This window comes from Syzygium oleosum, unplaced genomic scaffold (genome assembly GCF_021117445.2).
Source record: "Syzygium oleosum isolate NSW1041296 unplaced genomic scaffold, Sole_v2.1 Sole_v2.04, whole genome shotgun sequence".
Lineage (NCBI taxonomy): Eukaryota > Viridiplantae > Streptophyta > Magnoliopsida > Myrtales > Myrtaceae > Syzygium > Syzygium oleosum.
The window spans coordinates 12,447,939-12,464,829 of NW_026607488.1; the positions used below are offsets into that span (position 1 = coordinate 12,447,939).

Genomic DNA, 16,891 nt, shown 5'->3' on the forward strand with positions numbered 1-16,891 from the left:
TAGGGATTAACACGACTTAGAACCTACCTCATACTCATCGACTTCGAAATTTCAAAGCCCGAAACCTAATCCGTGATCTTAAACACCCACCTCGAAACCGATCAGATCACACCGGCTTTGCCGGTTCCCGCAAATTCCACATCTTCCCTCGCACATCCCTAATCCCGATTATTATTATCACTATCATTATTATTAGCTGGGCCATTTTCCAAAGAAGATGCACGAAGGCATAAAGTGACCGACAAACCAAACCACCTCCCTCTCTCTCTCTCTCTCTCTAAACCTTAATTCGTACGGCTTCGAAATTCGTTTCCTTGTTGAGGTGGCTGTCGCTGGGGCCACGGAAAGTGACGGCGGTGATCTCGGAGCACACCACGAGGACGCAGGCCCCCTTGTTGTTCTCGGCCAGGTCCTTGGCCAGGCGGAGGACCGTGCCACCGGCGAAGCAGCCCTGCTGGTACATCATGTACAGCTTGACGGCCAGGCGGAGGCCCAGCAGCTTGGTGAGCTGGTAGTCGGCGCCGGGCATGTTGACGCCGCTGGTGGTGCATAAGACCAGGTGGGTGATCTTGGACTTGGGCTGCCCCCATTCCTTGATGGCCTTCGTCGCCGCTTCTTTGCCGAGCTTCGGGACCTCGACCACCACCATGTCTTGCCTCGCGTCCAGCGATGGCGCCATGTAGGCGCAGATGTTAGGGTTCTCCTTCAAGATGTCCTCGGTCAAGTGCATGTAGCGTTTCTTGATCATGGACTTTTCGCCTGCAAAATTGTCACAAGCAAAATCAATTTGAGGTTTTTCGCGGTATTAACCCTAATTTTTACACTAATGATATATGACATGTAATTTATATGACCTAATACTAACGACGAGCAAAATATATGAACTATTTTAACATGCTATGCAATCTAACCTATATGACCCCAAATACGCATATACTAAATGACATGACAAAGATGACGTGGCATATAGGATGACGCGCCATATTGTTGAGGAAAACTCCTATTGATTTTGAAGATGACAAAACCTTCTATGTTATTGTAAATCTGATACTTATTCTAAACAATTTTATTCCAGGACTGTATATTTTGGAAGATAAGAAGAAAGTTATTCAGACTTTACAATCTGTCAAGTATGGTTATGAAGACCCACATAATCGAAGTTCTGAAATTCAAAAGTTATTCAGATGCAAATGCAGAAGCAGAAGTTATTCAGATGCAGATGCAGACGAAGAAATTATTCAGACGCAGACACAGAAGTTCTTCAGATGCAGACGCAGAATTTCTTCAAACGCAGAATTCAGAACGTAACACAACAGCTAGTGATCTAGCATGGATTTCACAGAAGAAATGTTCTGATTGTCTCAATCTAAATCAAATTGATTGACAATCAAACATCACGACAGGAATGCATTACAACGGACAAAGCTCTACTTATGGAAACCAAGATTCTGATTGTATGGGCGACCAGAATCGGCGGGATTCAGAATCTGTTATTTAACGGCTACTCAATCCTTTGTATACAAATCTGTCCAAAGTGAAGATTGGAAGATGATCCTCTGAATGCTGTCCAAACGGCTAGTTTTGGAAGTAGAGGAGTATTTAAGGAGGTCAACGAGCAGCAGAAGAAATATAGAATCAAGAATCAACAAGTCCAAAGTCTGAGCATACTCCAATCATTTCTCTTGTCGCTCTGAGCAAAACATTAAGATCTTGAGGGATACTTTGTAAGAGTGATTGTGTGAGATAGAGAGTCCTATCATACACAAGAGTATTGACACTCAGAAGTTGTAATTTCTCTTGATTACATAGTGGAATCCAGCCAATAGGCTATAAGCGTGGGAGAGTGGACGTAGGCTTACTATAAGCCGAACCACTATAAACTTGTGTGCAGATTCTCTATCTCTTATCTCTTACTTTACATTCTGCACATCAAGAGCACAGTCTATATAATCTGTCTTGAATCTGAATTTTATTCAGACTCTTCTGCGATTTATTTTATTTCCGCATAAATTATTAAAACTTGTTTTAGATCACCTATTCACCCCCCTCTAGGTGATCCTTGCTAGCTACATCAATTGGTATCGGAGCAGGTTGCTCATTTATTGAAGTGTTTTACTTCTGAGCTAACAATCTATATGGCTAGCTATGGTGCTCTAGGGCTCATTGAAGGACAGAGCAACAACAGACCACCATATTTCGATGGCAAGGAATATAGTGTCTGGAAGAATAAGATGAAGGCATTCATAAAATCAATTGATCACATGCAATGGGATGTCATCATCAGAGGAGTCAATCCAAGATCTTCTGGTTCAAAAGAAAAGGCAGAAGCAAGTATAGCAACAGATCCTCCATTATCTCAAACTGAGATATCCAAAAGAGAAACCTTAGATTCCAAAGCAATTTATTCCCTCTATTGTGCTTTATCTCCTATTGAATATAAAAAAATTGCTGCTTGTGAATCAGCTAAGGAAATCTGGGATACTCTCCTTGTCACTTACGAAGGAACAGATCGAGCCAAGGAAACTCAAATCAATCTTTTGCTTGGTCAATATGAATCTTTCAAAATGAAGCCTGGAGAATCTATTGCTGATTTGTATGACAGGTTTACTGATATAGTAAACGGTCTTGCTTATCAAGGACAACCAGTTCCGGATGCAATGAAAGTCAACAAACTCCTGAGAGGACTGACAAATCAGTGGGATACCATCAAAACATCTCTTCGAGAAACACAAAGGATCAAGCCTCTATCAGTGAATGAGTTAATTGGAACTCTTCAATCATATGAGACTGAGAAACGGAATGAGGAGATTGAATCCAAAGGTAATAAATCAATTGCTTTGAAGACTAACATTGATTCTAATGCAGATTCTGAAGATAAAGACGTTGATGATGAAGAACTAGCTCTCTTTATAAAGAAGTATAAGAAAATGAAGATCAAAGGAAGAAACCTCAAAGGTAAGAAGCCTTTTGAGAAGAAGAAATCTTTCGATGACACTGATAGATCGAAAGATGTTATATGCTTTCACTGTAAGAAACGTGGACATATCAAGCCAAATTGTCCACTTCTGAAAAAGAAGACCAAGTTTGAGAAAGCAAAGAAGGCCTTAAAAGCAGAAACTTGGAGTGACACAGAGTGTGAAGACAGTGATGAAGATATCTCAAATTTCTGTCTAATGGCTAAGTCAGACTCAGACTCAGATTCAGATTCTGATCCCAAAGTGGAAATTGAGGTAAAACATTCTGACATGCCTATTGAAGTATCAAATTACATTGATGAATTATGCTTTGAATTCAAGACTGCTCTTAAATGCATCTCTTCTTTGAAAAAGGAAAATTCATCACTGAGGCAACAGGATGTTTCACAAAAAGAGAAAATCGATTTCCTTCAAAAAGAATTTCATCAAGTCAAGGAAAGTCGAGATTTTCTTTCCAAAGAAAATGCGGTTTTGAAAAAGCAAGTTTCAGAAATTACTTCCAAGTTTTCAAAGGGTTCAGAAACCTTGAAGCATATCATTTCTATCCAAATTCCTTACTACAACAAATCTGGTCTCGGATTTGTGAAGGAAAGTGATAGCTTGATTGATTTTCCAAAGGTCAAGGAGAGATTAAAACAAAGACCTCCTCGACAAGCTTATAAAAATCATTTCAAAAGGAATTTTGTAAAACCTTTTGGCCGAAGTGCACTCAGGTGCTCAAAATGTGGAGATCCACAACATTTTGAGAATGAATGTCCTAAGGTCTAGAGACCTGTTAGAAGAGCGTATACTAATACTCAAGGACCCAAACAAATTTGGGTACCAAAGAAAACTTGAGATGTTGTGATTTTTGCAGGTTACCACAAAGAGAAAAAGGAAGTGGTACCTAGACAGTGGATGCTCTAGACATATGACAGGAGATCCAAGTATATTCGCTGATCTACACAGTCTGAATGGTGGAAAAGTCTCCTTTGGAGGAAATACCAAAGGAAAAATTGTTGGCAAAGGAACAGTTGAAATTGGAGGACTTACAATCAATGATGTCTCTTTGGTGAAAGGACTCAACTACAACTTGATAAGCATAAGCCAACTATGTGATACAGGTTTCAGAATCAATTTTCAAGAAGATACATGCTCAGGGACAAGCAAAGATTCTTCTCAAACATTTACAGGAAGAAGACATGGCAATATTTATCTTCTAGATGTCAATCCAATCTCCACCCATTGCTTAATCTCAATCAAAGAGGATGAAGATTTATGGCATAGAAGATTGGGGCATATCAGTATGAAACAAATCTCAAAGATCTCAAACAAGAAACTGGTTCGAGGTCTACCAGATTTGAAATACAAGAAAACAGAGTTATGCAATACCTGCACTCTAGGAAAACAAGTAAGAAGTTCTTTCAAGTCTATACATCATGTTTCCACTAATCGTGCTTTGCAGCTTCTTCATATGGATCTATTTGGACCAACCAGAACACAGAGTATTGGTGGTAAGAAATATTGTTTAGTCATTGTTGATGACTTCACAAGATTTACTTGGGTGTTCTTCCTTGCTCATAAAAATGAAGCACTTTCATATTTTTCAAAATTTGCAAAAAGAGTTCAGAATGAAAAGGGCTATTCCATTTCCAGCATTAAAACTGATCATGGGGGAGAATTTGAAAATCAAAGTTTTTCAAACTTTTGTGAGGAAAATGGCTTTCAACACAATTTTTCTACTCCTTATACACCAGAACAAAATGGTGTTGTGGAGAGGAAAAATCGTTCTTTGCAAGAAATGGCAAGAACTCTGTTGATTGAAAGCAAAATTCCTTTTCATTTCTGGGCAGATGCAGTATTTACAGCATGTTATATCATTAACAGAGCTTTTCTCAGACCTATTCTTGAGAAAACCCCCTATGAGCTTTTCAAAGGTAGAAAGCCCAACATTTCATATTTTCGTGTGTTTGGTTGTAAATGCTATATTCTGAAAAATCCAAATGACCGCACTGGTAAGTTTGATGAGAAAGCAGATGAAGGATTTTTCCTTGGATATTCTACTTCAAGTAAAGCATACAGAGTCTTCAACAAGAACTCTCAGACTGTTGAAGAATCAATGAATGTAAAGTTTGAAGAAAACATTCAGACTCACAGAGATGAATCTGAACCATCTCCCAACATTCAAGATCTATAAGAAGATCATCAACAATCAGTCTCAGAAGAAAAAGAAGATATAATACAGACTCAACCAGAAAGTTCAGAGTCTGCAGATTTTCAGAAGGAAAGATTTGACAAAAACTGGAAACATAAATCCAGTCATCCGAAGAATCTCATCATTGGAGAAATAGAAGATGGCATCAAGACAAGATCCAAACACAAAGAGAACATCAGCAACTTGGCATTGATATCAGAAATAGAACCAAAAGAAGTTGGTGAAGCCTTATCAGATGAAAGCTGGATCGATGCTATGCAGGAGGAACTTCAGCAGTTCAGAATCAATAAAGTTTAGGAACTTGTGCCAATACCCAAAAATTATCCAGTCATTGGAACAAAATGGGTATTCAGAAATAAACTGGATGACAAAGGGAAAGTTACAAGAAACAAAGCAAGACTGGTTGCAAAAGGCTATTCTCAAGAAGAAGGCATAGATTATGATGAAACTTATGCACCAGTTGCAAGATTAGAAGACATTCGGCTACTATTAGCTTATGCTTGTTTCCATAACTTTAAATTGTTTCAGATGGACGTAAAAAGTGCTTTTCTGAATGGATATATCAAAGAAGAAGTATATGTGGAACAACCACCAGGTTTCAAAGAACCTAGAAAGACTGATTATGTCTACAGACTCAAGAAGGCTCTTTACGGTCTAAACAAGCACCCAGAGCTTGGTACGAAAGGTTAAGTAATTTCCTTCTGCAAAATGGTTTTACCAAAGGTAAGGTTGATACAACTTTATTCGTTAAGAAAAAGGGTAAGGATTTCCTACTTGTTCAAATTTATGTTGATGATATAATTTTTGGATCCTCTAACGAACTGCTATGCAAAGAATTCTCAAAGAATATGCAGAATGAGTTCGAGATGAGTATGATGGGAGAATTATCATTCTTTCTTGGCCTTCAAGTGAAACAAACCAAAGATGGTACATTCATTTGCCAAGAGAAGTATGCAAAGGAGATTATCAAGAAGTTTGGATTACAGAATTGCAAGAAAACAGACATCCCCATGTCTCATTCATCCAAACTGGACAAAGATGAAAATGGTAAAAAGGTTGATCAGAAGGTATATAGAAGCATGATAGGTTCTTTATTATATCTAACTGCATCTCGACCTGACATTCTTTTTAGTGTCTGTATGTGTGCGAGATTCCAATCAGACCCAAGGGAATCTCATTTTTCTGCAGTAAAAAGAATAATCAAATACGTTGGAACATATCCAATGTTAGGTCTTTGGTATTCCAAAGATTCAGATTTTACTCTTACTGGATATTCTGATGCTGATTTAGCTAGATGTAAAGTGGACAGGAAAAGTACTTCAGGTACATGTCAACTGCTTGGGAATATGTTGGTATCCTGGTACTCAAAGAAGCAGAATACAGTTGCACTTTCTACAGCAGAAGCAGAATATGTAGCATTGGGAAGTTGCTGTGTACAGTATTATGTGGATGAAGCAGCAATTACAAGACTTTGATATTGAAGAATCAAGTGTTGCAATCAAATGTGACAACACAAGTGCAATCAATTTGACAAAGAACCCAATTCTTCATTCTCGAGCTAAGCATATTGAAATCAAGCATCACTTTATTCGAGATCATGTTCAAAATGGTGATGTAAATATTCAATTTATTGATTCTAAGAATCAATTAGCTGATATATTTACAAAACCTCTTGACAAATCTTCTTTTGAGTTTATAAGAGACAAACTGTGTATCACTTATCCATTTTCTTGAAGTGTTTGATAGACAGGAATTTTTTTTCAGACTCAAGTATTCTCAGTCTGAACATTTTTCAGACTCACAATGAAAGGTACGTTCATTATTCAAATTTTGGCGGGTATATTTTTGGCATGTTTGACAGGATATTTTTATAATCGTTATTTATGGAAGCAAATCAGGTATGTATTCTAATTTATCTGATAAATTGTGCTTAATATATTGTTATGATATCATCCTGTTTTGTTAAGCTTCCAAGAGTATTTTTTCTTCCTACTTACTTGGGATATCTTTTTATTTTCTAAAAGTAACTTTTCTTTCCAAAAATTATCCACCTCCTTTTTAAACCCGTCCTTCTCTTTTCAAAACCCTATCAGTACGACCTTTCTATCTCAAAACCCTTCCGATATTCAGAGAGTCTCCTCTTCTTCCTCCAAAGATCGAAACTTTCGTCTCCAAAGGTGATCATAATGCCGGTCAAGATGGTGGCCCGTAGAAGATCGTCCCGTATTCTCAATCAAGACTCAAAGTCTACTGCATCGGCGGAATATTTGGAAGTTTCAGACTCAGAATCCGATCATCCTGCAGACCCTTCTGAAGCGTCAACACCTCAGCGATCGTCTCCTCCAAAATCGTCTGGTAAAACTGATTTTCGGTTCAGAAGCATTAAACATGCGTGGGAACATTATCAAAGGTTGAAAAGGTTCAATGCCTCTGAGTCGGTTCTTCGTGCTTGTCTAAAAGACAACAATTTTCGCTCTGAAACTCACCTTGTGAAAACCTATACTGATTACTGTACTCACTCTGGACAAGTTCCAACCCGTTCTACCCCACAAGAGACTTCCTCACGAAAGGGCAAAGAAAAAGTTGGAGAAGCTTCAACTCTTTCTGAAAAGAAATCGGTTCAAGTAAGCCCTAAGACATCTAGTGCTTCAAAATTTGTTATTCCTGATGATGATGCACGATTTTTTGAGACTTTTGAGATAAAAGTGGGAATAGCATCTGGCTTGCCTGAAACAGGAAGTTTGTTCAGAAGCACTGCGCATCAAATGTACTACAAGTTGTTACTTGCTAGAGGAGTAATGAACAATAGAACTATCGATTTCGAATATCTAAATAATGCTGGCATTTCTGTACAGCACCTGTTTGAGAAGTTGGGGATTTATGAATTTTGTCTTCAATCTGCCCATACTTATGCTGAGTTAACTGCCTACTTTTATTCCAATCTTTCAATTCTGTCACCAAATTGGATACAGTTTACTATTGGTGACAAGAAGGTTGATTTAAAGGCACATGAGTTGGCAAGGATAATTGGAGCCACACACTCCACTTTTACTCCATTGGCAGTAAATCTTGAAGAGGCTTCTCAGGTAGCTTCTGAAAATCCGAATTTTGCTCAAGGATCAAAACGACATCTCTCCTATTCTGACTTATCCAGAAGATCTGTGATCTTACATAAGATCATAATAAACTGCTTGAAGCCTAAGGATGCCTCAAAAACTGATCTGTCAAAATCAGAGATCAAGCTCATCTGGGCTATCTTGACAGGTCAATCCTTTTCTCTCCCTCACCTCATCATATTCCATATGTACAGAGCATTACAGAAGGATAAAGGTCATTTGCCATATGGAGCTTTAATCTCTCGAATCTTCATGTTTCTAAATCTATCTATTCCTGGTGAGTTGCAAAAAACTATGCTTCCTCATATGTTTGTTGGAGAACGAATGCTCTCCAAAATGAAAAAATTTGAAGATATGAGGGAAAGAGTAAAAGGAAAGAAGGCTGAAAAGTCAGAGGCAAAATCAGTTGGCAAGAAAGTTCAGAAAGAAAAGGAGGAAAGGAAAAGAACAAGTTTAGCCAACAAGCAGCCTGACTCTCCTACCCCAATAAAAGTGTATAGCAAAAAGAGTAAAATTCTTCTGCAATATGAAAATGATGAAGCAGAAGCTGAACACTTTGCAACATGAGGATCAGAACATGTTGCTGAACCAGATCCCAAGGTTTCAGAATCCATTCATACAGAACATATTTCTGAAGATCCATCACCTGTTCAGGGGGAAAATCCGCCAGAAACAGCAACATAGTACAATCAATCTGAGGAAGATCATGTCCAAGGTCAGCCATCCGAAAATCAGAACATCCTCTCCATTCTGCTTGAGATTAAAGAAAAGCAAGCTGTTCTAGAACAACATCTGCAGAATCTACATAACATTGTTGAGGAAAACACCAAGGCTCAACAACTACAGGCAGCAGCAGATAAAGCAGAATTAGAGGAAGCCATTACTATGTGCTCATCCAACATGGATAAGGCCATAAGTCAATGCAGTTCAAAGATTGAGGAGGCTGTCTCAATATTGGAAAATTTTCAACTGATTCGTACTCCTAAGAAATAGCCTGTTTTTCAACTTTTCTCTCATTTTTTAAAAATTGGTCTGTAATATATCTCATACTTTTTGTTAGACTGGTTGATTACTTAATCTCAATGCATTATTCTGTCTATTATTATTCTTTTTGTTGATGACAAAAAGGGGGAGAAATTATGTGCAGATTTGCAGGTTATATTCAAAAGGAAAGAAAGACACAGATATCAACAGAGTTTGCTCTTTCAATCTGTGTTTCTTGAGCTTAATATGTTTATTCATTTTCAAAATAATTCAAACTGCAAGAAAGTTTTGTCACCATCAAAAAGGGGGAGATTGTTGAGGAAAACTCCTATTGATTTTGAAGATGACAAAACCTTCTATGTTATTGTAAATCTGATACTTATTCTGAACAATTTTATTCCAGGACTGTATATTTTGGAAGATAAGAAGAAAGTTATTCAGACTTTACAATCTGTCAAGTATGGTTATGAAGACCCACATAATCGAAGTTCTGAAATTCACTCAGAAGTTATTCAGATGCAAATGCAGAAGCAGAAGTTATTCAGATGCAGATGCAGACGAAGAAATTATTCAGACGCAAAAATTCTTCAGACGCAGATGCAGAAGTTCTTCAGATGCAGACGCAGAATTCAGAACGTAACACAACAGCTAGTGATCTAGCATGGATTTCACAGAAGGAATGTTCTGATTGTCTCAATCTAAATCAAATTGATTGACAATCAAACATCACGACAGGAATGCATTACAACGGACAAAGCTCTACTTATGGAAACCAAGATTCTGATTATATGGGCGACCAGAATCAGCGGGATTCAGAATCTGTTATTCAACGGCTACTCAATCCTTTGTATACAAATCTGTCCAAAGTGAAGATTGGAAGATGATCCTCTGAATGCTGTCCAAACGGCTAGTTTTGGAAGTAGAGGAGTATTTAAGGAAGTCAACGAGCAGCAGAAGAAATATAGAATCAAGAATCAACAAGTCCAAAGTCTGAGCATACTCCAATCATTTCTCTTGTCGTTCTGAGCAAAACATTAAGATCTTGAGGGATACTTTGTAAGAGTGATTGTGTGAGATAGAGAGTCCTATCATACACAAGAGTATTGACACTCAGAAGTTGTAATTCCTCTTGATTACATAGTGGAATCCAGCCAGTAGGCTGTAAGCGTGGGAGAGTGGACGTAGGCTTACTATAAGCCGAACCACTATAAACTTGTGTGCAGATTCTCTATCTCTTATCTCTTACTTTACATTCTGCACATCAAGAGCACAGTCTATATAATCTGTCTTGAATCTGAATTTTATTCAGACTCTTCTGCGATTTATTTTATTTCCGCATAAATTATTAAAACTTGTTTTAGATCACCTATTCACCCCCCTCTAGGTGATCCTTGCTAGCTACATCACATATGACATGACATGATGTGGCATTGATGACATGGCACATGTTGATGACGAGGCAAGATGATGGTACTTATTCTATATGACACATGTTTTGTGATTTTTATCTTTTGATAGTGAACTATCCTAGCACAAAATTATCTAACCTACTGTAGGAAATAAACTAAATCAAATCCTATTCTAGATTAGAAAATTTCTTCTAAAATATTATGTGATCCTACTCTATTATGCAAGGCAATTTATATATATTTAAAAGGAAAGTTATTAAAAATCATCACAAGTAATAAATAAACCATATAAACCGTATACTCACCACATTATAAATATTACCACATTCCCCAAAAAAAATCAAGATAATCAATAATTCAATCTAGTGTCTCGCAGTTCAATATTCAAGATTATCGGGATTTTTTTTTAATTATGGAATTTCTCCTAATTGGATATGCCTAAATCCTCATAGTCAAACCAAAGTCAGAATCAATAATCATAATTTAGGTAATCGAATATTTGGATAGAATAAAGATTTAGGAAAGTTACCAAATACTGAGCAATCAATTTGAGCGATGATGGACGGAAAGTTTGCGCGGCAATGTCTACCAACCAGTCCAGGACCGGCGGCCACAATAACCCGTCCGGCAACAGTGTGGACAACAATGGAAACTAGAACTCCGTTTGCTGCATTTGGCAAACGAGGTTGAAGCGTCGTTGGTGAGATACCTTAGGGACTGGACAAGGCTGTCGGAGCTTGGAAGTGCACCGGGAATGCAAGAGACTCGCCGGAACGCCTCGGCGACGGACTGGAACACTGCCGGATGGCTTGCCGGAGTACGTGGTCGCAGCTGACTTCGCTGGAAGTGCTGCGAGATCCGCGAAATATCCCAGGCGCGGCATCAAAGGTCGGGCGCTTCGCTGAAGATTCACCGAGAGACCGAGGACTCTGCTAGGCTGCTACGACGGTGTGGCTCAGGTGGTGCAGGTAGTGCGGCAAGTGCTCGAAACTTGCTGGTATCGTTGGGATTGCTGCTCGGAGAAGGCAGGGACTGGAACACGGCGGAGCAGGTGCGACTAGGGAGGCGTTCAGAGCAGCAGCCATGGATCGGTGCGGTAGCGTCCGTAGGAAGAAGCTTCGTTCCTTTGGTGCTCTGTTTCTTTCTTGTAAAACTCCCACTCTTGTTTTTTCCTCTTCTCGTTTTTTCGCTCTACCGAGCGTACTCTCTGTGAGAAAGCGTGTATCCTTTCAGTCCCCTCTCTCTCTCTCTGTACCGTGAAAAAATGTGTATCCTTTCGATTTTAGGTTAATACCACGAAAAACTCTAAATTAATATATCTATTATAAATTTACCAAAAATTAATTTTTTTGACAACAAAAAATCCTAAATTAGTACACCTGTAATAATTTTACCAAAAGCTAATTTTTTTACCATTAAAAACCCCAAACTGGGACATTTGTATTTAATTTATCCTTCGTTAAATTGGATTAATACCACGAAAAATCACAAACCGATACACCTGTAACAAACGGAGGGTAAAATCCCAAACTAGTACTGGCACATGTCATCCAACTCAGGTAAAATTGTCACAGATGTATCAGTTTAGGGTTTTCAGTGGTCAAAAAATTAGTTTAGGGTAAATTTGTCACAAGTGTACCAGTTTGGGGTTTTTCATGGTATCAACCCTTCAATCTTTTATTACTTTTCTTCAATTCTTGCTCCAATAACGCTCTACTTTCCAATTGTTTCTTGACCTAGAATTCAATTTTTCCTTCTTTGAATATTTGCCGACAACTCTTTCCATTCCTTAGCCTATTAATTCCCAGATTGACCAAACAATTAACCTCCCTAGCTTAGAGCACCTCCATGCGCATAGCACATGGGGCATTTCAGCTACACAAACAGATTCAACGGGCTAGGTCGAATTCCTCAATCTCACGTGCTTAGTCCACAAAATTTAATTAAGCTCAGAGTCATTTTTTTAATTCCATCCGCCGCTGGTCCCATGTGCAAATTATGGATTTAATTAATGCATGAGAAAAATGCATATAATACGCAAATGCAATCACTAATTTTTTTTATGTGTTAGGGATCATGGTCGATTCCTAAATTTTTTTGCAATAAATGCCTAAATTAATCATCAAAATTTAGATATCAACAAATTACAATTAAGCCATGCCTGTCGTCAATCCAAGATAGAACCAATCCTAGCCATTCATTAATCTCTTAATCCTAGCCATTTAAAATTTCTTGCCACCTATCCTAGGCATCAAATTTCAGCCAATAAAGGTTTATCTTAGCCATTAAGGCTGCGTTTGGTCGACCGGATAAAAGCCAGGATAGGATATGGTTTATCATATCTTGTGTTTGGTGGTGGTCCAGGATAGGATAAGGTTGGATATAAACCGGATAAAAAAATCCGGGAGGGGGGGTGGGATAGACCCGCATAGGATTTCTAATGCTAATTTTTCCAGAAACCCTACGCTCCACTCGCCGTCATCTTCATCCCCACACCTTGTGCGCTTTCACCAAAAAAATTTCTCGGCTTTTTTTCCTTCACTGACTCCTCCGGACTCGTGAATAGCACAAAAAAAAATTATCCTATCCAACTTTAAATCCGTAGTCCACCAAACAGTGGACATGATACGAAGAAATCCTAGGATTTCTTATCCTATCCTATCCAGTTCTATCCTGTTTAGAAATCCGGACGACCAAACGCAGCCTAAGGGATAAATGTGAGCTCTTGATTAATAAAGTAAATGACCTCCGCCCTCACTTTGAAAGTGTCCCTCCAAAACTCCTTACAAACCTCTCTTTCCCTGATTATTCGGCCAGAGGACTCTCTCTACTCTCTCTCTAAAAAATTTTCTCTCTCTCTGTCTACCCAAGTTCCATGTCGTCCTCCTCTCTGGCCAGATTCAGCCGTCTATCGACCATTTCCCGATGTCCGATTGTTGGCATTCCTTTGCAGCTAGCTAGGCCAACACTTCCTTCGCCTAGTCGTGGTGGTCGTCGGTTTGATTCCTGCTGGACGCCATCTATTCCGGTTGATTTCTTTAGTTACTCGCCAATTTCGATAAGCCAAGGTAGGAGCTCTCACTCTTTGGTGATCAATTTCTCATGATCATCCAATGAGGCGACAATGAACATAGTTTAAAATTGAAGAAAATTCTTCAATCTATGTTCACTTCTAAGCTAGGATGTGAAGAAATTAGAAATATGAATGAAAACTAGGTTAGAATTTAGAGTTGTTCAATGAAATTGTGAATTGATCGCACGTTAGACAACTTTGGGATTTATACCCCCATTCGGCCGAACCTAGGCATTATTTGAAGTTGATTTTGATGCTTACATGCTAATTGAAGCTAGGCTTAGCATGTATAGTCTAAGAACCTTAGAAATCCAGCTTAGTGAAGTTTGATTGTTTGATTTTCATGATGATTTGCACTTAGAATTCCATTCGGCCGAGCTTTGTAGGAAGAGGATTGATGTTCATTTTGATGGCAATTAGCTCTAGGATTGTTACATGTTAGATGTAAATTGTTTAGGAGTGATTTGATAAAGATTTGTGCTTGATTTCATATTAGATGAATGAATTAGGCTTTGGTGGATGTTGAAGGATTGAAGATGTTCATGAATGTTCATATGAACATGTTGAAAATACTCTGACACTTCTGGAAAATAGTTGAATATGCTACAAGATAGCCTAAATATGCTTGAATATGCTTGAATGAGCTTCAATATGAGTTTGAAGAAGCAAATGATTTTCTGGAAAACTCAAGTCTCATTGACCTCTAGGTGTTCATCGATTTTTTTTTAAAATTTGTGCTCAGAATCTGGAAAAATGTTCCTCATGAAAGTTATAGCCAAGATCATCAGCTTTCCATTGATACCAAATTCATAAAAAACAAAGCTTATTTGGTCAATCATACGTCTGATGAAAGTACAAATCAAATTCGGTGCTTTGATCCGGAAAAACTATTTCTGCGTCTACCAAGTTTGTTTTTTGCAATTTTGGGACATTTATTTTGGGCAAGCTGTCCGTAAAATTTGGCTCACAATTGGGGAACATTAAACTAAACTTCTCAGGCTTTCATCTACCGCTAGAATCATTCAAATTCGACTTCATAGGTTAGTCAATTGAATTAAAACATAATTGGGCACGACAGGGCAAAAACATAGAAGTGCCCTTCCTTGGTCACTAATTATTTCTTGATTCTCAAGGCTAATTAGCCTAATTACATAAATTAGTCAACCTTGCATGTGAACGATAGATGTATGTTAGGCCCGATTTCGATTATCAATGCATGATTATTAATTAGGAGCTAATGGTTTTAGCCTATTTCTTTGTGAAATGCAAGTGGAGGTTAATAATCATTTAGCGTTAATCAATTAATCCTTAGTTTGATTCGATGGTGGTTGGGTAAATTGAGTTGCATGAGCACAAATCAAAATCCATGAGCCGAATTTGTGATCCCTGACTATTGATGATGAGCTTGTTAATTGATTGTTTTGAATGAGTGCATGATACGTGAAGAGTTGAATGTTGAATGAAACCAGTTGACGGAGCCGAGTGTCCCGAGGAGACGGCCAAGAAGACCGGTGGTCAAAAGCTAAGGTGGCGGTCTGAGAAGCTTAATTAGCCTAGCTTAGTTTCGAATAGGCTAGTTTAATGGATTAGCTTAGGTTTTAATAAACAAGTTGGCTTAGGTTCCCGTAAAAATCAAATTAGACTAACAACCACCTTTTAATAAATAGGCTAGTCTAGTTTAGTGCTATCTTTGAATAAAATGAATAGATTTAGACTCACTTTGGATAGGACTAGTCTCTAATTTCAAGCTTATAGAAGTTCATGTCCCAAGGTTCGTAACGAGGCCTATACTTGGAGCTTTCAATACTGGAGTGTTTAGATATCACACATTCAATAAATTGTTTGTTATTTCCCTTTCAAGAATGGTTAAGACTAGTTTAGGTTCATAATAAACCCCTCAAGAACAATGTTTGAACACTTAGAGACTTCAATACCTTTAGGTTCATAATTGGAAAGCGAGAATGGATGAAGACTTAGATGAACAACATTTAAGTTAGTGGTATGGAAAGGGTGCCAATAGACCGTTAGTGTAATCAAGTCCCCGAACTAAAATCTTTGGCTACATAGAAAACGAGACAATACTGCCGTGTTTCATTTGGTTTCTAGCCGACCCCAAAAGGCTAGTGGTAACTCCTAAAACTCCTTAGGTGGAAAAGAACTTTAAAAAAATCCAACATCGAGTGAGTTTTGAGCTTGGGGGAGCCCATGCCTAATCGAGGGCGGTTGGCCCCCCATTGGGCGATACACCTAAATCGTTCCCAACTTTGGGAGGGTCATGACACTAATATTATGGAGATTTGACTAAATTCTGACTTATGATAGCTCTCCCCTTTCAAACCTAATTGACATAACTTCGAAAAACCATAAATTCCATTTTGAAAGATTGAGAAACTTCTAGAGCCCACTATGGTGTTCAAACGAATTTCCAAATCAGTGAGTGAGATCTCAGGTCACATTCAGTTTTGGGTAGAAAATTCAACTAGTGTACCTATAATCACATTATTCGTGGGTAGCAACGACTCCAATTTGCCAATAAGACCTTAGCGGCAACATCTTAAATAATAGCTGCTATACATAGTTTGTTTTAGTAAGTCAATTATAATTTTTATATACACAATAGATGACATATATATCGGCATGCCTATTGTATTATTAAAGTTTATTCTTACTAATCCTAACCGGTATTAATTGTGATCTCAATCTCAACAAAGGAAAAGAAAATGTGAAATGTTAATTGTAAACAGGAGTTGATAAAATGAAAAATAGAGAGTTTTGCTTATCAAATTGTTTGAGGTACGCATTTTTCTATAACGTTTATCCGTTGAAACAACTTGCCAGGTCACTCAAATGAATTCATTTAGCTCATTCGTTATCGTTTAGCAAGTCATCTTCCAGGCATAGATTCTGAATTTATATATCGGCTCGATCGTTTTGGTCGAAGGAGCTGGTAGGGATTTACCATATTTGGAAATTCCAAAGAATTCTGGTAACCATTGAGGTTGCGCGCGATTGCCACCCCAATCACGAGAGAAAGGAAACAAAAATGAACATCACTAATTACAAAAACAAAAGGGTGTAAAATAGAAAATTGATAGCTTTATTATTTGAATTGCTCAAGATAGCTTCTTCATGTAAATTTT

General features: G+C 38.0%; 1 protein-coding gene across 1 annotated transcript; it reads right to left on the minus strand.

Moving 5' to 3' along the window:
• Window positions 1-277: 277 nt before the first annotated feature.
• LOC115663474 (chalcone synthase 2-like) lies at window positions 278-763 on the minus strand. Its single transcript, XM_030585474.2, has one exon. The coding sequence runs from the start codon at window positions 746-748 to the stop codon at window positions 278-280; it is 471 nt and encodes a 156-aa protein (XP_030441334.1). The 5' UTR covers window positions 749-763.
• Between the last annotated feature and the right edge of the window lie 16,128 nt (window positions 764-16,891).